This window comes from Tauraco erythrolophus, chromosome 18 (assembly GCF_009769465.1).
Source record: "Tauraco erythrolophus isolate bTauEry1 chromosome 18, bTauEry1.pri, whole genome shotgun sequence".
Taxonomy (NCBI): Eukaryota; Metazoa; Chordata; class Aves; order Musophagiformes; family Musophagidae; genus Tauraco; species Tauraco erythrolophus.
This window is the reverse complement of record NC_141482.1, coordinates 12,232,024-12,249,286: the sequence shown is the minus strand read 5'-3', so window position 1 is coordinate 12,249,286 and position 17,263 is coordinate 12,232,024. Positions and strand designations below refer to the sequence as shown.

Genomic DNA, 17,263 nt, shown 5'->3' with positions numbered 1-17,263 from the left:
GCTTCAAGACATTTTAAACATCTAATCATACCAAATTTGCCCAAAGAGTGTAGACAGGAGCGTAAAGCTCCACAAAATGAGGACTACCTAGGCAGCCCCTACTGGCTCTTACAAAAATTAACAACAAATGTATATGCAAGTGGGCATCTTAAAATAACAGTAAGGACAATAATTAGATTAAGTAATAACTTGATTTCTACTGTCATGTATCAATTACAGTTGCCTAATATCCGGCGTTGTATGAGGGCACCTGACAGTAATCTGATTTAGAAATTCATGCATAACTTCCTAAGATATACAATGCCCTCCAGAATAATTCACTTTCTATGAATACTTAATGAAAACATTTGCTCTGGTGTTATTGTTTAAGGAACAACTTACAAAAGATCCAGGTGGCTTAAGAACATCCATCCAATATATTTTTGAAACGTATCTACAGACTGGCCTTTCAGGAACCTTGGAAGAAAAAACATCCTTAGTTTTCTTCCTACTGTATATGAAAGAAGGGTCCGGTCGAACAGACAGGTAGTAAGAATTCCATTGGTCAGTCACTTTTTTATAAGCTCAGCAAAAGCAAAGCACTATCCAGACAAGTGTGTGCTACGGTCTGTTCAGGCTGTTGCCAGAAATGATTAGGAAAGACCTCAGAATTTTGTTAAGTTCTAAAAAGGAAGCAGTCAATTTTAAGAGTCTTATTTAGGACTGATGGTGTGGGTCAGCCCCAACTGCAGACTGCAGTTGCCAAAAGGGTCCTTTGTGTGTCGGGCCTCCGTGAGCACGCTGGTAAGGAGGCATCTAGCAGAGCACGAGAGTGTTTGCTGGGATCTCTGTAATTCTGGCGTGCGAACAACAGGAACAACCTCGCTCACAAATGACTTAAAGTTCCAAGTTGTCACAAATCACTAAGAAGTGACTACTGAACATTGGAAGGACAGACATTCTGCTGGCTTTCCCCTTCATCCAGGAGCTGCCTGTGCCAGCAAAGTCAACTGTGGCAGCTAACAGTGTGTGTAAAATTTGCCTGGAACACTACTACAGGTACACTCACAAGAGACCAGCTTAAAGCTTTGATCCTCTGCCTCTACCTTGCAAAGACAGTGATTTTATTTTTTTTAAAACCAAACTTTTCTGAGGCTGTTTTTCAGCAGAACAAAGGGCTCTAAAAAATTTGATCTCTTATTTTTTTAAAGCACATTAGGAATTCAGTTCTTCTGATAACATATTTTTAGTGAGATCAAGATAGTTACAGCCTCTTAAAAAAATACTGCATAGCTCAGTCTCCCTTCAGTAAAGGTTTTCTCAAATACATTCAAAGCCATGAACACTAATTTTGTAACATCACTTACAACCTTGTTTTTCTGAAAAGGTTTTTTTAAAACATTTAATGTAAAAGTTTTCATCAGCTTCTACTACACAGAAAGTATCTCTTTCTTGATCAGTTCAGCCCAATTTGTCACACTGAACTCACTGCTGCATTCTTTCCAGCTCATCTCCCATCTTCCCTGCCCTTTACAGGCATACTTTAATAGCTTTGTCACTTCCATCCCGAGCAGACAAGGCACCAGCGTTTTAAAATGCTAATTTCTGTTGAATCTTCTAGAAGTGGTTCCAGAGTTGTGTTCATAAGCTGAACACACCAGTTAACATTTTTTGCTCCTATTTTCTCATTAAACCTCACATAAAATTTCACTTATTTGCACTTGCAAAGCAGGAAACCCTTGAGACATAAGTGGAACAAACGAAAAGGTCAATGAGTGTAGCAGAGAGGCTGCAGGCCAAATAGCTTTCTCAAGAAACTACAGGAATAATAAAGGAATGAAAGAAGTCACTTTTAAAAGATGTATCTTAATCCTAAAAGGTGTTACAAAAACTTTTTTGTCACCGATGGTTTTTGGACCTAAGAATATATGGGAATTTACCTGCTCAAAAGCTATTTCATCTACTGAAGTTCAATACGTTAAAACACACTGAGTTTATGTATTTTGTACTAAAAGTACACTTAGAAACAAAATTACTTTAACCTTGCTTTCGAAATGCTATCAAGCATCTTAACTGTGGAACCCAACTAAACCAAAAAACGGGAAGTTAGTTACCTTGCACCTCAGCAGTCAGCACAGTTACTCGGAACAATACTTATGTATATGAGGTTCATGACGGGGTTTGTTTGGATTGATTTTAAAATTAGGCTGGAAAAAAACAGAATCATCCTGAAACAAGGCTGCAAGTTTCCTTATGCCATAAACAAACTAAGTTGACAGAGAATACTGTTTCCTCCCCCCCTCTAGAACTGTGAGAACATGACAAAAGTAACAAAGAAAACATTAATTTGGGGGCTTTATTTAATTTTTCTTTTCTTTTTTTTTTTTCTTTTTTTAAGATGCTACATAGTCAAACAGGATTGGTCTTTTACGGCATAGGACTAGTTTACTACTAATATTTTTTTCCCCTAGATAAACTTATTTACATACAAAAACAGTTTCCTGACCACTGTTTCTCCAATGCTCAGATGATCAAAACTCCCAACAATTGTGTAGTGCCCAGAACACCAGGAGGCAGAAGAATCTCGCATCACTACAGCAGCAAATTTTTAGTTCTAGTCACTGGCTTTAAACAGGTGCCTTTTCATACCATATAGTATTAGTCAATTTTGTGACAATAAGGAAACATGAGATGAAATACATTAAATAAGTTAAATATGCATTAAACATCTCTGAATAACATTTTAATTCAACTAAATGAACCAACAGCAATGTAGCTTGGTCCCTTTATGAGAACAAGGCATTGACCATTACTCCAAAGGGGCGTCATACCAGTCAATATATGCCTCTTAATGATGCCTAGCACATTCAGCACTGCCACGTACAACTCTCTTCAGCTTCTCACTATTCATTTAAGTGCCAAGAAAATCGGTAACTTGCACAGAGTTGAAGACACAGAAATTGTTAAATTTATGAGCAGAATGGTGGATTAACGTATTTTACAGAAGTTATCAACACCTCCTGCCTAACCCAGCTCCAAACATCCAATAAGGCCAGCTCCAGCAGTGGAGGAATAGTTTTTTCTATTTTTCCTTTTTTTTTTTTCCTTTTTTTTTTTAAAAAGAGGTAATCCAGCAACATGTACCAGGGTCTAAGAATGTTTAAAATGACATATACAATATTTCATTGTAGTGTTAAATCATGATTTTCTCCCCCTCTTCATCACTGAAGAACATTCTCTTTCATTCATTCACTCATTGTACATTTTAAACTTTCTAGGTTATGTTACATAGTATTTGTGCAGGGGTAATTTAAAGGCAAGACCTGTGAGATGTCATACATTAATTTTTTTTTTTTAAACATTGTTATGAATAAATTTAATCCAATGATATGGCAGAACCATCAAACCAATTTACAATTTCCAGCATGCTGCCTCTACAAGGCTATTTTTCCTATAATTACACCAAAGACAAAGAACAAAACCACCAAAGCGAGTAGTCTGGAGCTGAGCCCTTCGTCATTGACAGCAGCTGCAGAAGCAGATATTGGGTTGTTTGTCTGGGGTGCCTTCCTCATCCGCAGTCCATCTTCTTCCTAAAGAAAGACAGATTGATCATTTCTACTGAAAAAAGCTTTAAATATTCACCCTTACCGTTTTTATTTTAGCTGGGCATAATAAAATACACAAAAGCTTATTTACAGCTAATTTAGAGCTCTATTTCCTAGATAATCCTAAAAAGGAAAGGGTAGTGAGGTAGGAGAGGAATTCTGTATCTACTTGACTAGCAGAGCAAAAACCACACACTCAGAAGTTTTCTCCTGCTGATCAAGTGTCCTGATTTTGGCTGGGATAGAGTTAGTTTTCTTTTTAGTAGCTAGAACAGCGCTGTGTTTTGGATTCAGTACAGGATTTGGTATGAGAAGTACGCTGATAACACGCTGATGTTTTTAGTGGTTGCTAAGACATCAAGGACTTTTCAGCTTCCCACGTTTAACCAGTGTGCAAGTGCACAGCAAACTGGGAGGGAGCACAGCGGAGCAATGGACTCACAACTCCTAGTTTAGGATTTGAGTTTAGATTTAAGATTAAGGCCCAAACTGGTCAATGGAATATGCAATGTCATGCTCAGCATACAGACGAGGGTTAGCTGGCAAGTTTTGCATTCTTGCTCTCTTTGGGGGCTCTTGCTCTTCTGGGATTGCGGTTTCGGGACTTTTCTGTTTCGGGATCGCTAGCCAGGACAGGATGGGTGTCGGTCAGTGGGTAGTAAGCAATTACCCTGTGCATCCCTTCTTTGTAAATATTGTTTTTTTTATGCATCATTATATATAATTGTTATTCTTTTTATCACTATGACTTTTAATTTTATTTTATTTCAATTATTAAAATGTTCTGATCTCAACCCACGAGTTTCCTTCCCTTTTCCCCTTCAATTCTCTTCCTCATCCCATGGGGGTGGAGGATGGTTAGCGAGCAGCTGCACGGCCAGTCAGGTTAACCACAACACTAAGGTAACGGGAAGCAATGACAAAGCCTGCAAGAACACTCCTCTAAAGTCTGGAGACAGCTCCAGAACTTCAAAAACAGTGATGGAGGGAATGGCATGAAGATGCTTTTCCTGCTCTGTAAGCAAATATAGTGCTGTTGGGGAAAACGCTTTTCAATGTAACGAAAATAGGTTGTGAAAAATAGGCAACTTTAAGGCAATTATACTCATCATTTCTCTAGTTAGATGTCACAAGCAAATTTTACCAGCATTTGAAGAGAAATCTATTTCCCCCATCGTATCAGTGCTGACATTTTGACATGAAACTAATGGCAATAATTAGGATATTTTCTTGGTAGGAGTTTGACAGCTCTCTTGATTTAAACATGTGTGAGACAAAGATAAAACAACATCATAACACCAGATTATTATCATTTCAAGTGGAGATGATGTTCCCCACATCTTGGTCTAAACTGTTGTGCAGTACAACTGTGCGTTAGCACACTCCATTCCGCACACAGCGAACTTTAGGAGATGGCAGTGAGCCTTTTGTGATCTAACTTGCATACAGCTGAAGCAACCATGTTAGACTTTTTTATGTGATGCAGTACGGTAGTGCAAAAGTGTAAGATACCTCCAGTCTACACATAAAAAAAATACTCCAGAAATATAATTTTAATAGAAGTTACTGCAACCTTAAAAACTGTCAGATAAGTGAAATTCAAAAGGCTCAGTGTATGTCAGTGTTTCTTACTTCTGAATTTAAAAAGGCACCTAACATTCTGGAGAAAAGCATTATATTAAATGTCACAGACTACCTGATACCTTACTACTGCTGTAAGTCTGCTTGGGGACAACTGACTTCTGTAAATAATAAAATGTTTTTTACCTATATATTAATTTCACTGCTAGAAACAACATATTTTCATTTTAAATATTTTAACTTCCTTTTGACAGTGACTCTAGCCTGACGCTGAACTGACAGCACCTGGTGGCTGGCAGCAATTTCACATTGTTTTCTGACGTTTTAAAGATGTTTCTAACACTCCACAAAGGGAACAAACAGCTTACCGTTTTAAGACATTACTGTAAGACATCAGCTCAATTCTAGGTATCTCTTGTAGAGTGTTTATTCAAGACTGATTTGCAAAAAAAATACAATAAAATCATACAGTACTTATAGTATCATGAGACGCTGGTGAAACAAGAACACAAGAAGTCATGTCTCAGCTACGTATCGTTTTTATGTGCAAAACAAAACTGGTTTACAAGTCCTCAAAGAACTTCTTGATGCATCAGCCAGCCAAGCAGCATCAGAACCAACAGAACAGAGTTCATTTTGTTGGGCTCCAAGAGCCACAAGTTCCAAATTTTCATTGGTGCTGCTGTCTATGAAGCTAGACATTTACAACAAATGAAACTACTGCAAAAAGAGTTTTTCAGCATGGTGATAAAGGCTTCGCAATTACTTGATTTCACAGTGATGACAGGATATGACAGGAAGCGCATTTCTTATTAATCTGTCTTACTTTGGTAATTTCAACTGCACATTATAGGTGCAATTACTAAAACAGTATTTGCACAACACTGCCCTCAAGCTCCCATCAGTCTGAGAGAACAGGGCCAAATCCAACACTGACTGCTTAATTCAGACTGAGAAAATTAGGGAGGAAAAGAAAAAAAGAGAGGGAATTCTTTACTTTGAGTTACTATCCAATTAGTTTCTCTTACTGCATGACTTGTACGCTCCTTTCAAAGGAAGCGTCAATTTCAACACTTTTTCTCAATTTATATAGAGAAATCTAAATTATATTTTAATTTTTAGACAATATTAAAATATTGTGCCAAGGTCAGATAATCAAAACTTTAAGTCGGAAGCTTCTTTTTTAGGAAAGGGAGTAAAACTGAAAAAAAAAGTTATCTTTACCTTAAACTGTTTATTCTCCTCCCGTAACCTCTGAACTTCTACTTGAAGCCTCTTATAGTCTTCCATTACCTTCTTAACTTCAGTGTCATCCAAAGAAGAACTTATTGATTTAGACATTACAGAGGAATCTGTCTTTGTTGCAGTTGTGGATACAATTTTATTTATTTCTATGTCATGCTGTCAAAAAAGGGATAGAGTGATTTTTGGTTAGTTATTAACACCACACAACTGATATTTAGGAGGAGAATCAGGTAAAATTGTCTGTGCACACCTGAAGTGTGCCTGTATCAAAAGAAATAAACATTTTCTTTCTGTAACCTTTACTTCCCCTTTCTGTTTCACAGAAAACACCAGATCAGCAGCAATAAGTGCAGACAGAACGATCAACTATGCAATCCCTGCACATGTAGAAAAGGAAATATCCTTAGATCACGTGCCACAATACGAACACAAACTTATTTGCCCATAGTCTGCTTACGGAGTATTAGCACTTTCCTCACCTTTCCCTCCCCAAGCACAACACAAGCAGCTACTCCAGGAATGAGGGTATTGCTACAACTACCCACTGCTCTGCTGCAATTCCCTCTCTCTTCACTCCCCGCAGCTGGCTATCACCTCTCCATTTTCTGCTCTTCTGTGTGATGAAGGAACTTCCAAACCAAGTTAGGAAACAAGCTGCAGACCTCCAAACCCTCCTCCCTTTTCTGCTTTTGGCTCCTCTCCATGTTCTGCACTTTAAAATGCGAAGGGCCTGGCTCTCATAAAAAACAACCACTCTCTCCCCACCCAAACTGCCACCGAAGTCTTAACATGAAGATTTTATTTATATAAATAAAGTAATAGGATCTTGTTACTACTTGTGCTTTGTTTTGTCCTATTGAATTTTAGGGATTATAGAAAAATTATGACTAAACAGAATAGCTGTTAAGTTTCATTTAATTCAGATTTCTTCCTTCTTATCACACCTCTAAACCGGAAACAGAAAGTTCCCTGGCCTAAAACAAAAGCATCTACTTTTAGAGCAAATGTTCGCATCTGGAGCAGACAGAGCAGACATAGTAAGACAACAATAGTGACATTATGACAGCACAATTGTAACTGCAAGCTGTCCAGTGCAAGGAAGAACAACTGTGCATACCAGGGAACATTTTTCAGCTTATTCAATCCATTATCAGTTCTACATTTGACACCACATAACTTGCACTAGAAATTAATGCATTCATTACTCTAACAAAAAAGGATCCTTCAATATTATAGCTGCTAATTGCAATATAATCCCTAACTGCATTTGTGTCTTTCTTACCAGCTTTCTACCAAATTACTTGCTAAAATCAGTACTGAATCAAGGAAGCGAAGGGGAGTGTTGGACAGGCAAATTTATATTGCTGATGGTTATAACTGCTTCAGTATAAACTGAGCTTTACGACCATCAATCAGCGTCTTTCAAATTTTTTTAAACTATTCTTTATCCTGTGATCTTTCACTAAATGAAAACAGATCAAGGCAAAAAATTTCCTTGTGCTTGTGCTGCACTTACATTGTTCGAATTAGCTGCTAGTTCCATTGAACATCAGTAAGATTTTGAATAGTTTATATTGTGTTTTCAAAGGGTGATGCCATCCAGGCAGTGAAACAGAGGGTTCTGTCTTCTGCTTATATAGCTGTCTGCACAAACATGCCATTTTACATGATTTACTGTCGTATTAAGTTAAAACATTCAATATGCATCTGAAAATACTCACAGGCTTATCATTTTCCGCAGGTAGCTCAAACACACACCTAAGTTTTGAGTCCATGAGTTCTTCTGGTTTTGCTTCTTTCCACTGGAATAATTTAATATTAACTTAATATCAAATATATTAATATAATAAGGCAGATGGAAATGATGTAAACAATTCACATAAACTTACTCAGGAAAAACCCCACGGGTGTTTATCACATTACTATTAAACACATACATGATGAAAAATGAAACCAAATATGTAACTGAGTGGTATCGTAGAGACAGACCAGATACCATGAAGGAAATAATTCTAAATAGTCTGAAACTTACACAGGTAACTTGTGAGAGAACTGGGAATTGTGTAAGAGTAATTAGCATAGATAGGGGGAGCTATGGTCCTGGATTAAAAAAGGAAGGGGCATTCAAAGGAAGGGAAAGATAACAAAACCACAAATCAGTAACAAGGTTAGTTCTGAAGTTTTTGTTCAGCGGATTTCCTTATTCAGGCTTTTCAAATTTCACGTGCCGTTTTCTTCCGGACTCCAATGAACTACAGGACTGTTCCTCATCCTCCTTGTTTTCCATCTCCTTGCTTTTCAGCATCAATGTCTAAACAATAACAGATGTGCTACATATAGAAAAGAATAGCTTCCCCTCTCACCCTTCTCTCCTCTTTAACTAGGAAGACTACCATAAAAAACGTTTCCTTACAATATTTTTAACAGGGATTAACAGTTATAAATCTTTGCTCGGTATCACCTGTAACCCTGAACTGAAAAGACTGATTTATAGTAGTGGTACACAGCAAGAAGTGTCCACATTCATATCCTCGAGTTCTCACATGCTTCTCTTCACCTTGACCATACTTCTGGTAGCATTTCTCAAGTAGGTGTCAAATTATGGCTAACCCTTGTGCAATTTAAAGAAGTATTTTACTCCTCCTAAATAGCTGAATCGTACTTCAGCTCTTCTGTGGCTGAAGTCAGAATTCTATTTCAAGCACACTGGCTGCCTGTGAAGTGTTGAAAGCTTTATAGTACTCCAGTAATTCATCTCACCTGTTTATCCAGAATAGGAAGAGATCTGGACAGTGGTAACAAAACTGAGAACTGACCAAGTACTACAGAAAAAGGAATCGTATTGCTCTGGAGAGCTCTGGAACACTGAAAGGGCCTAAAAAACATTCTCTGCTAGCAGAATAACATTTCTCATGGTATAAAGTAACTCATAAAAATTAAAGAGTTAGAAAGAAAGGCAGACTGGCTTATCTTTCTAGTGATGCAGACATTTTACTACTATTGCTGTTTCTCCCACCAGATCTTATTTTGAGGCCATTAAATAAATATAGTTCCATAAATCTCTTTCAGAAGGGAAATTCTTAACCCTACAGAGTGCCACAGCTTTAAAAACCTATTCAGGAGATGATGCATATTGTAAAGACTATGGTAAAAAAGCCATGATATGTACTCTGAGTTTTTCTGGACTTGGCTTTTTTGTTTTTATGTAATACACATACATACCAATACACACAAGCCCCATGCTTTAGAGTAATGGCCTTTTTCTCTTTTTTATTGTGTCCTCAATAGCTACTGAGTATTCTCTCAAGCTAACAAAAGTTGGGCTAGAGAAAGCTGCCTTGTGCCTCCTTGCAGTAGCAGATCTTGCTGTTACAGGAAAGCCATCAGTTGACATATTGGTTTGTTCTTTTCCAAGTTGCCTTAATGTAGCCTGACATCTTATTTCTATGTCTTTTGTCCTTCTTGGCTTCAGCACCCACATACTTCCACTACTCTCATTTGTAATCCACAGGACAAAATCTATGAGAGCCTTTCATTTACCTAAGCCACGACAGACATAGGTAGGGATAATGAAAAATACAGGACTTGTAAATTATCCTCCCGGTTGTTGCTGGGAAAAGGAGCTGCTCAAGGGAAGACACGAGACAGAGCAGAAGAATAAAATATAAAAAATGCCACAGACTTAGAAAATATTCTATATATTCTTATAGTTTAAGTTGGCCTTTCTAAAAAAAGATATATTGAAAAAAAATAACAAATACTTAACATTTGTTTCATGGCTTAGTATCCCACTACCAAGAGCAGCATCATAAAGAAGCAACCACAGACACCAACTGTGTCTTTCTGTGCAAGATTCCTGGGGCTCTAAATAAACAGAAAAAATCTTGCCATGCGCAGAGACAGAAATCTGGCAAAGCTTTCAAGGATCATACCAGCATGGTTTGACAAGAGCCCTCAGGCAGCACAGTAAAAGGTCTTATAAAACTATACTATCAGAAAGAGACCAATGTTAATTAATTTCAATACTTACTACTGCTTCCATATCTGAAGTATCAGCTGGAGCAAACATAGACTGAACCATAAACTTGTGTTTACTTTTCTCATTAGGGTCATAGTCAAAAGGCTGTAGCATCACTGCAAGAAAAACCCCAAAACACATTATGTTAACACTGTTCTGGTGCACAGTCACGCACTGATGATACGGTTATCAGATTTAAGAAAAACAAACATTAAGGTGATTTGAAGTGGTATGCCCATTATGACCAAAGCAGCAGCTGAGACCAGGAACCTCACTTTAAAACAGAATTTTAAAAAAAGGTAAGAGAAACAGACTTCTTCAGTTTGTCTACAGTTTTGTCTAAGAATTTTGGAAATGTTGATCATTGTACAATATTCTGTACACAACTATAGCAAGAAAATAACAGGCATTTATAGTAAATAGGATAATTTACGTATCTTCTGGGACAGAGGGGAAAATTTTCAAAGCAAGGATCTTTTTTTTTTTTTTCCTTCATCCTTGGGGCAAAAGTAACAAGCTGGCATTTTGATTAGTTGTACACACAGTATTGCTGATGGTTCCTGAGAAAAGCTACAAAGTCAAACATTTTAAACCTTGAGGTTCAAGTCTCAGGATGGAAATTTCCTCTACAAACTTCAGGAGTCTCACAGTATTTGTTTTATCAAGTACAAGTATTTCTCTTCCAAAAAATAAGCTGCTCAAAGTTTGTAACCAATTTATATCTACAAGTTTATGGTTAAATGATATATAAACTTTGCCTCTGAAAGGTGGCGAAGAGATGTATTTCTCTCCATTTAAAACCCAAAAGCACTCCGGAATTTACTTACGCAGAAAATGATTGTGTTCAGAAGGCAGAGAGCAAGTAACGGCAGGTTTGGGGGGTGGATTCTTTTTTTAACTTTTAAAAAAATTTATTTCATACTAGGAATTTCCATGTCTTGCCTTTTCTTTTTGGGTAAAGAAATAACATGTTAAAGTAACTTGAAGAGGGAGAGTTATGTACTTCATTTACATGGAATGCTCTTTAATCATTGAGGTCACTTAGAATCCCTGTGTTTTGCAAATGACACCTGGATATTCAGCTACTGTGACATTACAAACATGGCTTTGCCTTCAACACCAGACAGAACATATGTGAAAATAAGCTAAGTAGTTTACACAAACATGGTATTAGATATTGCAAAAAGCTACCAATCCCTCAAATTCAAAATGAAGTTTGCATATACCACAATTACCTCTAACATAAAAACACGGTGTGAGGTTTAAAAATTCACATTTCACCACCCATGAGGCTACTTCAGTCCCTCAGTTCAACCACTAAGAGAAGCAGTTCAAGAATTAGGCTTACTTTCAAGTACTACTGCTATCAACGTTATGTGCCCAAATTCATATGCACTAAATGCAAGGGTTTGTCATATAAAAGCGATATCCAAAGATCCCATTTATTGCAAATGAAGGCAAGTCAAACCAATCTGCCTCCTTCAATGAGAAGGATATGTTACGGCTGTGCCATATTTCTTATGCACACAATCTCTGGCTATCAACAACCACATGCCTTTTAAAGCCAGAAGAGAAGACGACAGCAAATTCCCTCAGATGAGTTACACATTTTAAACTCACCTTGCAGTAATCAAATACTAGTCCAAAACAAATTTTTGCCAGTTAACAGGCAACTTTTAAAACTATTTTTCCAAACAGAAGTGACTGCACTGTGACAGCACATATATTTCAATACTGCATGATACATCACTGAAAAGCAGCAGCATAATTTTTTCTCCCCTGTAATAGACACCTAACTTATTTCAGATCTACATAATGTCTAAGATCCAACTGGGTAGGCAAAACTATCCACTGTTTATGGAACTTCTCCAGATCTGCAGTTTTATCAGTTTGCTTTGCTGAGTGCAACTATAAGCTCATTTGAAAAAATCATTATTTCCCAAGTGACAGTGCTGAAGTCTTTCTCGAACGCCGAACGATTGCTGCTCTGAATTCCATTCACTGAATCACAGGAGCAAGCAGCTAGAGAGGGCTTGACAGTACAAACAGTTAGCACTTGTATTTTTAGATCAATACATGAAAGCCACATTGACACAAATTATTCAGCAAATGTCTTGTAAGCCAGATGGGAAGCTCAAAAACACGTACTTTGTTCAAGAGGAAACCAAACTATTTCAGCACTTATTCACATACTATTGGGAGTTTCTGTGAAAGATCAGTTCCATGTAACTGCCCTAATTGCTGGAGAATTTGCTACTGTGAATGTAGCTCCTTTGTTTTGACTGGAAATTCCATACCTTATGTAAGAGCTATGTGAAAAGTGTATGTTCCTACAGAACACTTTATCAAATCAGGCTTCTGGTCAAAAGTTTCTCACCAGCTTTCCTCAGAGCCCACAGTTCTAAGAAACAAAATGATTAACATGATCTTCAAGTTTACTAGGACCAAGATCCATTAGGCACATGTATGTTTTTCAACCACTTTCTAAACCGATCGCCCTACTATTAAAGCACCAGCAGTATTCTACCACAAGCAAAAACTGCAAAGTCATTAAGAGATCAACGGAATGAGGAGTAACACAAGCTGTATTTGTTAGCCCACTAGTCTCTCAAAATTCAAACACAAAGGACTGACCTTATGTACATCCTGTTGTGAAGTGTTTCCAAAGAAACAGATACCAGATTTCTCACACATTCCTGCTATACCCCCTGTATTTTACATAAGGCCCTCTGTAGAGAGCGAAGGAGAGGCAGTGACCACCTAACATGTTCTTTCTTCTTCCTAAAACAGTTCACTGGCAAAGTTAATAACATCAGAAGCATTAAACACTTGGTTTTTCACTAGAGTAAACCTGCTTTCTCAAGGAACAGAGGAAATTTGAAGCAAGGAACATGGAAGGAGGCAAAACTCTATCCCTAACACCTGCCAGGATCTAGCACTCCCTTCCAAGAGCAGAAGGAACAGAAAAGTCTCCCTGCTCAGCGAGTCAGCAACCTTCCTCTAGTTTCCATCTAAATTTATTAATGGCCTGTTTACTTGGTCCTGGACCAATACTGCCCTTATGCTTAAATATCAAAGAAGGGGAAGAGTCATTTACTTCTGGTGCACTCCAAGACATCAATCACAGTAACTCTTGGCCTTCTGGTAAATTAAATAAGCCAGACTCAGTGAGTCCTCTCCGGGCCAGGCTCCCCATTCATTCTCTGCACCTGTTCTGGCTTGAACTCCTCTATAAGAGCTACTCTGACTATAAATCTAGGAAATTTTAATAGTGCCTTGGACAACAGCAATTATACCCTCTTATCCTTTACATTATCCAGCCTATTTGCATACACTACATTTGTCTTATTCACAGCCACATTATGTCAGCATCTTGGTCACCTTATCTAGCCCACTTTGTTTAAAAAGCCTGTGATTATAGCAGGAGTATTTTATTCCCCAAATACGTGCTTTTGCAGTTTTTCTGATAAAATTCATCCTCTGTTTCTCTTACTGTAGCCTTCAAGGACACACAGTTCTACTGCATATCTTCAGCCTCCCAACTCCGTATCATCATCAGGGGTTTTTGTGTACTCTTTTTGTGCCAGAATTCCTTACAAAAGCATTAAACAAGATTAGTACCAAGAATCACTCTCAAGAAACATCACTAGTAACTTCCTGCTATTACATTTCCATCCACCACATCACTGTTTACTCTTTAAGTAGCCCATTCAATAGTCTGTGGATTCTTTTCTAGCATTATTGATAATTTTCCCAAATGGCACTGCACGAAATTCTTTACGCTCAGGATAGATCAAATCTACCACACTTGTGTAACCTTTACATAAAATATCCCAACCAGATACAGGGGCAAGCCTCAAGATCACTGTGCAATTTGATCAGCTCTGCCTGAGGTGAGCAAAGGACACTCACATCTATGGAAACAGGCAGAATCCACTGCACCACTTCACATTTGTTCCATGTTTACATAGTTCTTTCTGTAAATATTTCAATAATACCAAAAAATGTTTAATCTGTGAAGATTAAGATAGATTGTTCTAAAGCAAGTGGATAAAACCAACCCAAAACTTGGCAGTTGCTACATAGTCCTGGGCAGCCTGGGGGAACGGCGTGCAGCAGCGACGTTGCCTCGGTAGAGTCGGGGGCTGCAGCAGCAGACGGGACACGATCGGTGTCTTGGCAAAAGGGGCAGACTCGCTGCAACCGACGAGAACAGCAGCTGCAGAAGCACCCTCCTGAAGGCAATGCAAACTGCCTCGTCAAAGCCAAGCAAGTTTACAACAGGCTAAAAATCCCCCACAAGGATATGTGACAGCAACCCAAGGATAACATCAGCTTCTCCCCATTTTGAGGAAGCATGTTCAGACTGCTCTCTTCAGCAGGACACTGCCCACAGATGGTACCATCTGTACTTCCTCTCTCCCCCCATTATACACCTATCTGCAGACTCATCAGCATCTGCTTTTATTTTTTCACTTTTCCTTTGTAATCCATTCACGGCATTTATTTAGATTTCAAACTCTCAGAAGCCACAAAATCAGGTATCTTTGTTGAAATAACACGTTTAACAAAAATGGAATGTGTGCAAATATCCTCCTTTTCAAAGTATTTCAGACCAAATGCAATGAAATCAGCTGACAGCGCATCGACAGTTACATAAACTCCGCTGTTAAAATTACATGCCATTATGTAACAGGTGAAAACACGGGCTACAAACCTGGCAGTGCGACACGCAGCGCATGCTGACAGCGCCTCAAATGCTGGTATTTAGGAAAAGCTGTGATATGGCATAAGAAGCCGGTATTTGACACTCCACTAGAATAAAGCAAGCTTTACTTTCCTATCATTTTATATGCTCTAAATGAGCCATCATACTAGTATGAAATAAAGTGGAATAATGTTCTGATTGCTGCCTCTATCCTAGGGTAAAGTATCTTCTCATACGCTTACATCAAAATAGTACAGAGTTTCACAGGGGTGTAAGAAAGGCACGTGGTTACTACAGTACAAGGAAGATAAGGCTGCTCCAAACTCAGCTTCAGTCAGTAAAATTCCGAGAAACTAGTGACTAGTTGCAGAGCTTCGTGCCACTACACTTAGGCACTGATTTTTTTGAGATGAGCTGCAGTACCAACGCAGTGCTACCAAGCGGCTGCGTCAAAGCCAGTCAGTAATTCTCAAGAGGGCAGATTGCACATAGTAAATACAGTCCAATTAGTTTGAGCATCCGGAAGCTGTTACTGAATTAACTATGTTCTAATACATCCACATCAGTAGTATTTTTACTAAGTTTGGAGGAATTCAAGTCCTATATTTATGCACTGTGCAAGACTGGAATTACGGGACTGAAAAATAACTGATTCAGAGGGAAAGAAACAAATTCTATTATTTCTCACTTCATTAACTTCAAAAATCAGCCCTCTGTTCTTAAGCAACATTAGTCCAAAGCAAAAGTTAAACACATCTCCCCACTTTCTATTAATTCAAAACCAATTCTATTCTGTAAATTAATGAAAGTTTCCTCTCCAGACCCTCCTATCCGAAAAATCCCTTCTGCTAATCAGAACCAAAGACACTGGCATCTTCAAGTCCAAAATTAAGTTCCATGCATAGTTTGAAGGAGCTACCAGGAGTGCAACATATACAGCTCCTTTAAAGAGAAATCCAACCACAGCACAAGATCAAGACAGCTTTGGTTTAGAATGTTTTAGGAAATAAAGAATTAATGTTTATAACTCCAAAATTCTGTAACATATCTATAAATTTACCGTAATATACCACCTAAAGAACAATAAACGTGTACTGCTTGCATTTTTAAATATAATGTTAATGTAAGGCCTAAGTTACTAAGTTATTATCAGCATGAAAATATGTAGAACACAAATGTGAGCTTGTGAGGGAATATACCACAGTCATTTGCAAAACTAACTGAATCATAAATCACTATAAATAAAGTCGTAAGAAAAGGGAAATTTTTCAAAGCTATGTAAGCAAAAGCAAAGCATAGCTTAGGGTTAGCACGGCAATCGCTCATAATTGGATACTTTAAGCCAAGTCTTGGATTAGATCCATATTCTAGTCAGTACGCCGCTGGGAGCAGTTGGGCTGGAAAAGCGAGGAAGATGTAGGCACGCTGGTAGCGCAGCACCGGATGGTTCCTGCAACACTTGCCCATACTGCATTCTGCTCAAGGTAGGGCAAAGGGTCATTGTAAGCAGAAGTTGAAGAAAACACTCAATGTTGAGAGCAAGATGGTATTTTAAAAAGCATGGTATGTGCCAGCGAAGGAAGAGGGTTTTAATTCTGAAAGTTCATCTGAAAGATGAAAAGAATCCACATCTTTATAGCATGAAGATAATTTGTAGCTAGAAACCATGCTCATTTTCATTATCAGTTCATTGATTTCTATGCATTTAACAAGCTTGCCTGCAGCTAGTACAGATGACAGACAGCTTTACTTGGGAATTGTCCCAAATTTTAAAAATCTCAATTTCTCTCTAGAGAGCTTTTTCATTTACATATGAGTCATTTCAGAGCTTACTGGATGCGTCCTAGCCTTCTCCTGAAGCAGAAGTGCTCTGCCTGCCCCACCTGTAGCTACCACATTGCATCGGTTACCTCCTCACTGGGACATTCCCCAGAGATTAACTGCAAGCAAGGCACAATTCTGCAATCGTACGCACGCTCAATTTGACACAATAGAAATCCCAAAGACAACAGATCAATGAGTGTGCAAATGTACCCATGAACAAGAAGATATACAGGATTAGAGTCTCTTAACACTGCAGTGCAAAGTATTTTTGGGATCAATTTTTATTTTGTTGAAGCAAGC

General features: G+C 38.1%; 1 protein-coding gene across 1 annotated transcript in view; it reads right to left on the bottom strand.

Moving 5' to 3' along the window:
• Nucleotides 1-2,282: 2,282 nt before the first annotated feature.
• VAPB (VAMP associated protein B and C) overlaps nucleotides 2,283-17,263 on the bottom strand; it is a 32,516-nt gene continuing 17,535 nt past the window's right edge. The window contains exons 3-6 of the mRNA XM_086623012.1: nucleotides 10,444-10,547; nucleotides 8,135-8,215; nucleotides 6,393-6,569; nucleotides 2,283-3,572 (exon numbers count right to left, since the gene is read on the bottom strand). Coding sequence (XP_086479138.1) covers nucleotides 3,414-3,572; nucleotides 6,393-6,569; nucleotides 8,135-8,215; nucleotides 10,444-10,547 — 521 coding nt within the window. The 3' untranslated portion in view covers nucleotides 2,283-3,413. The remainder of the gene's footprint in view (nucleotides 3,573-6,392; nucleotides 6,570-8,134; nucleotides 8,216-10,443; nucleotides 10,548-17,263) is intronic.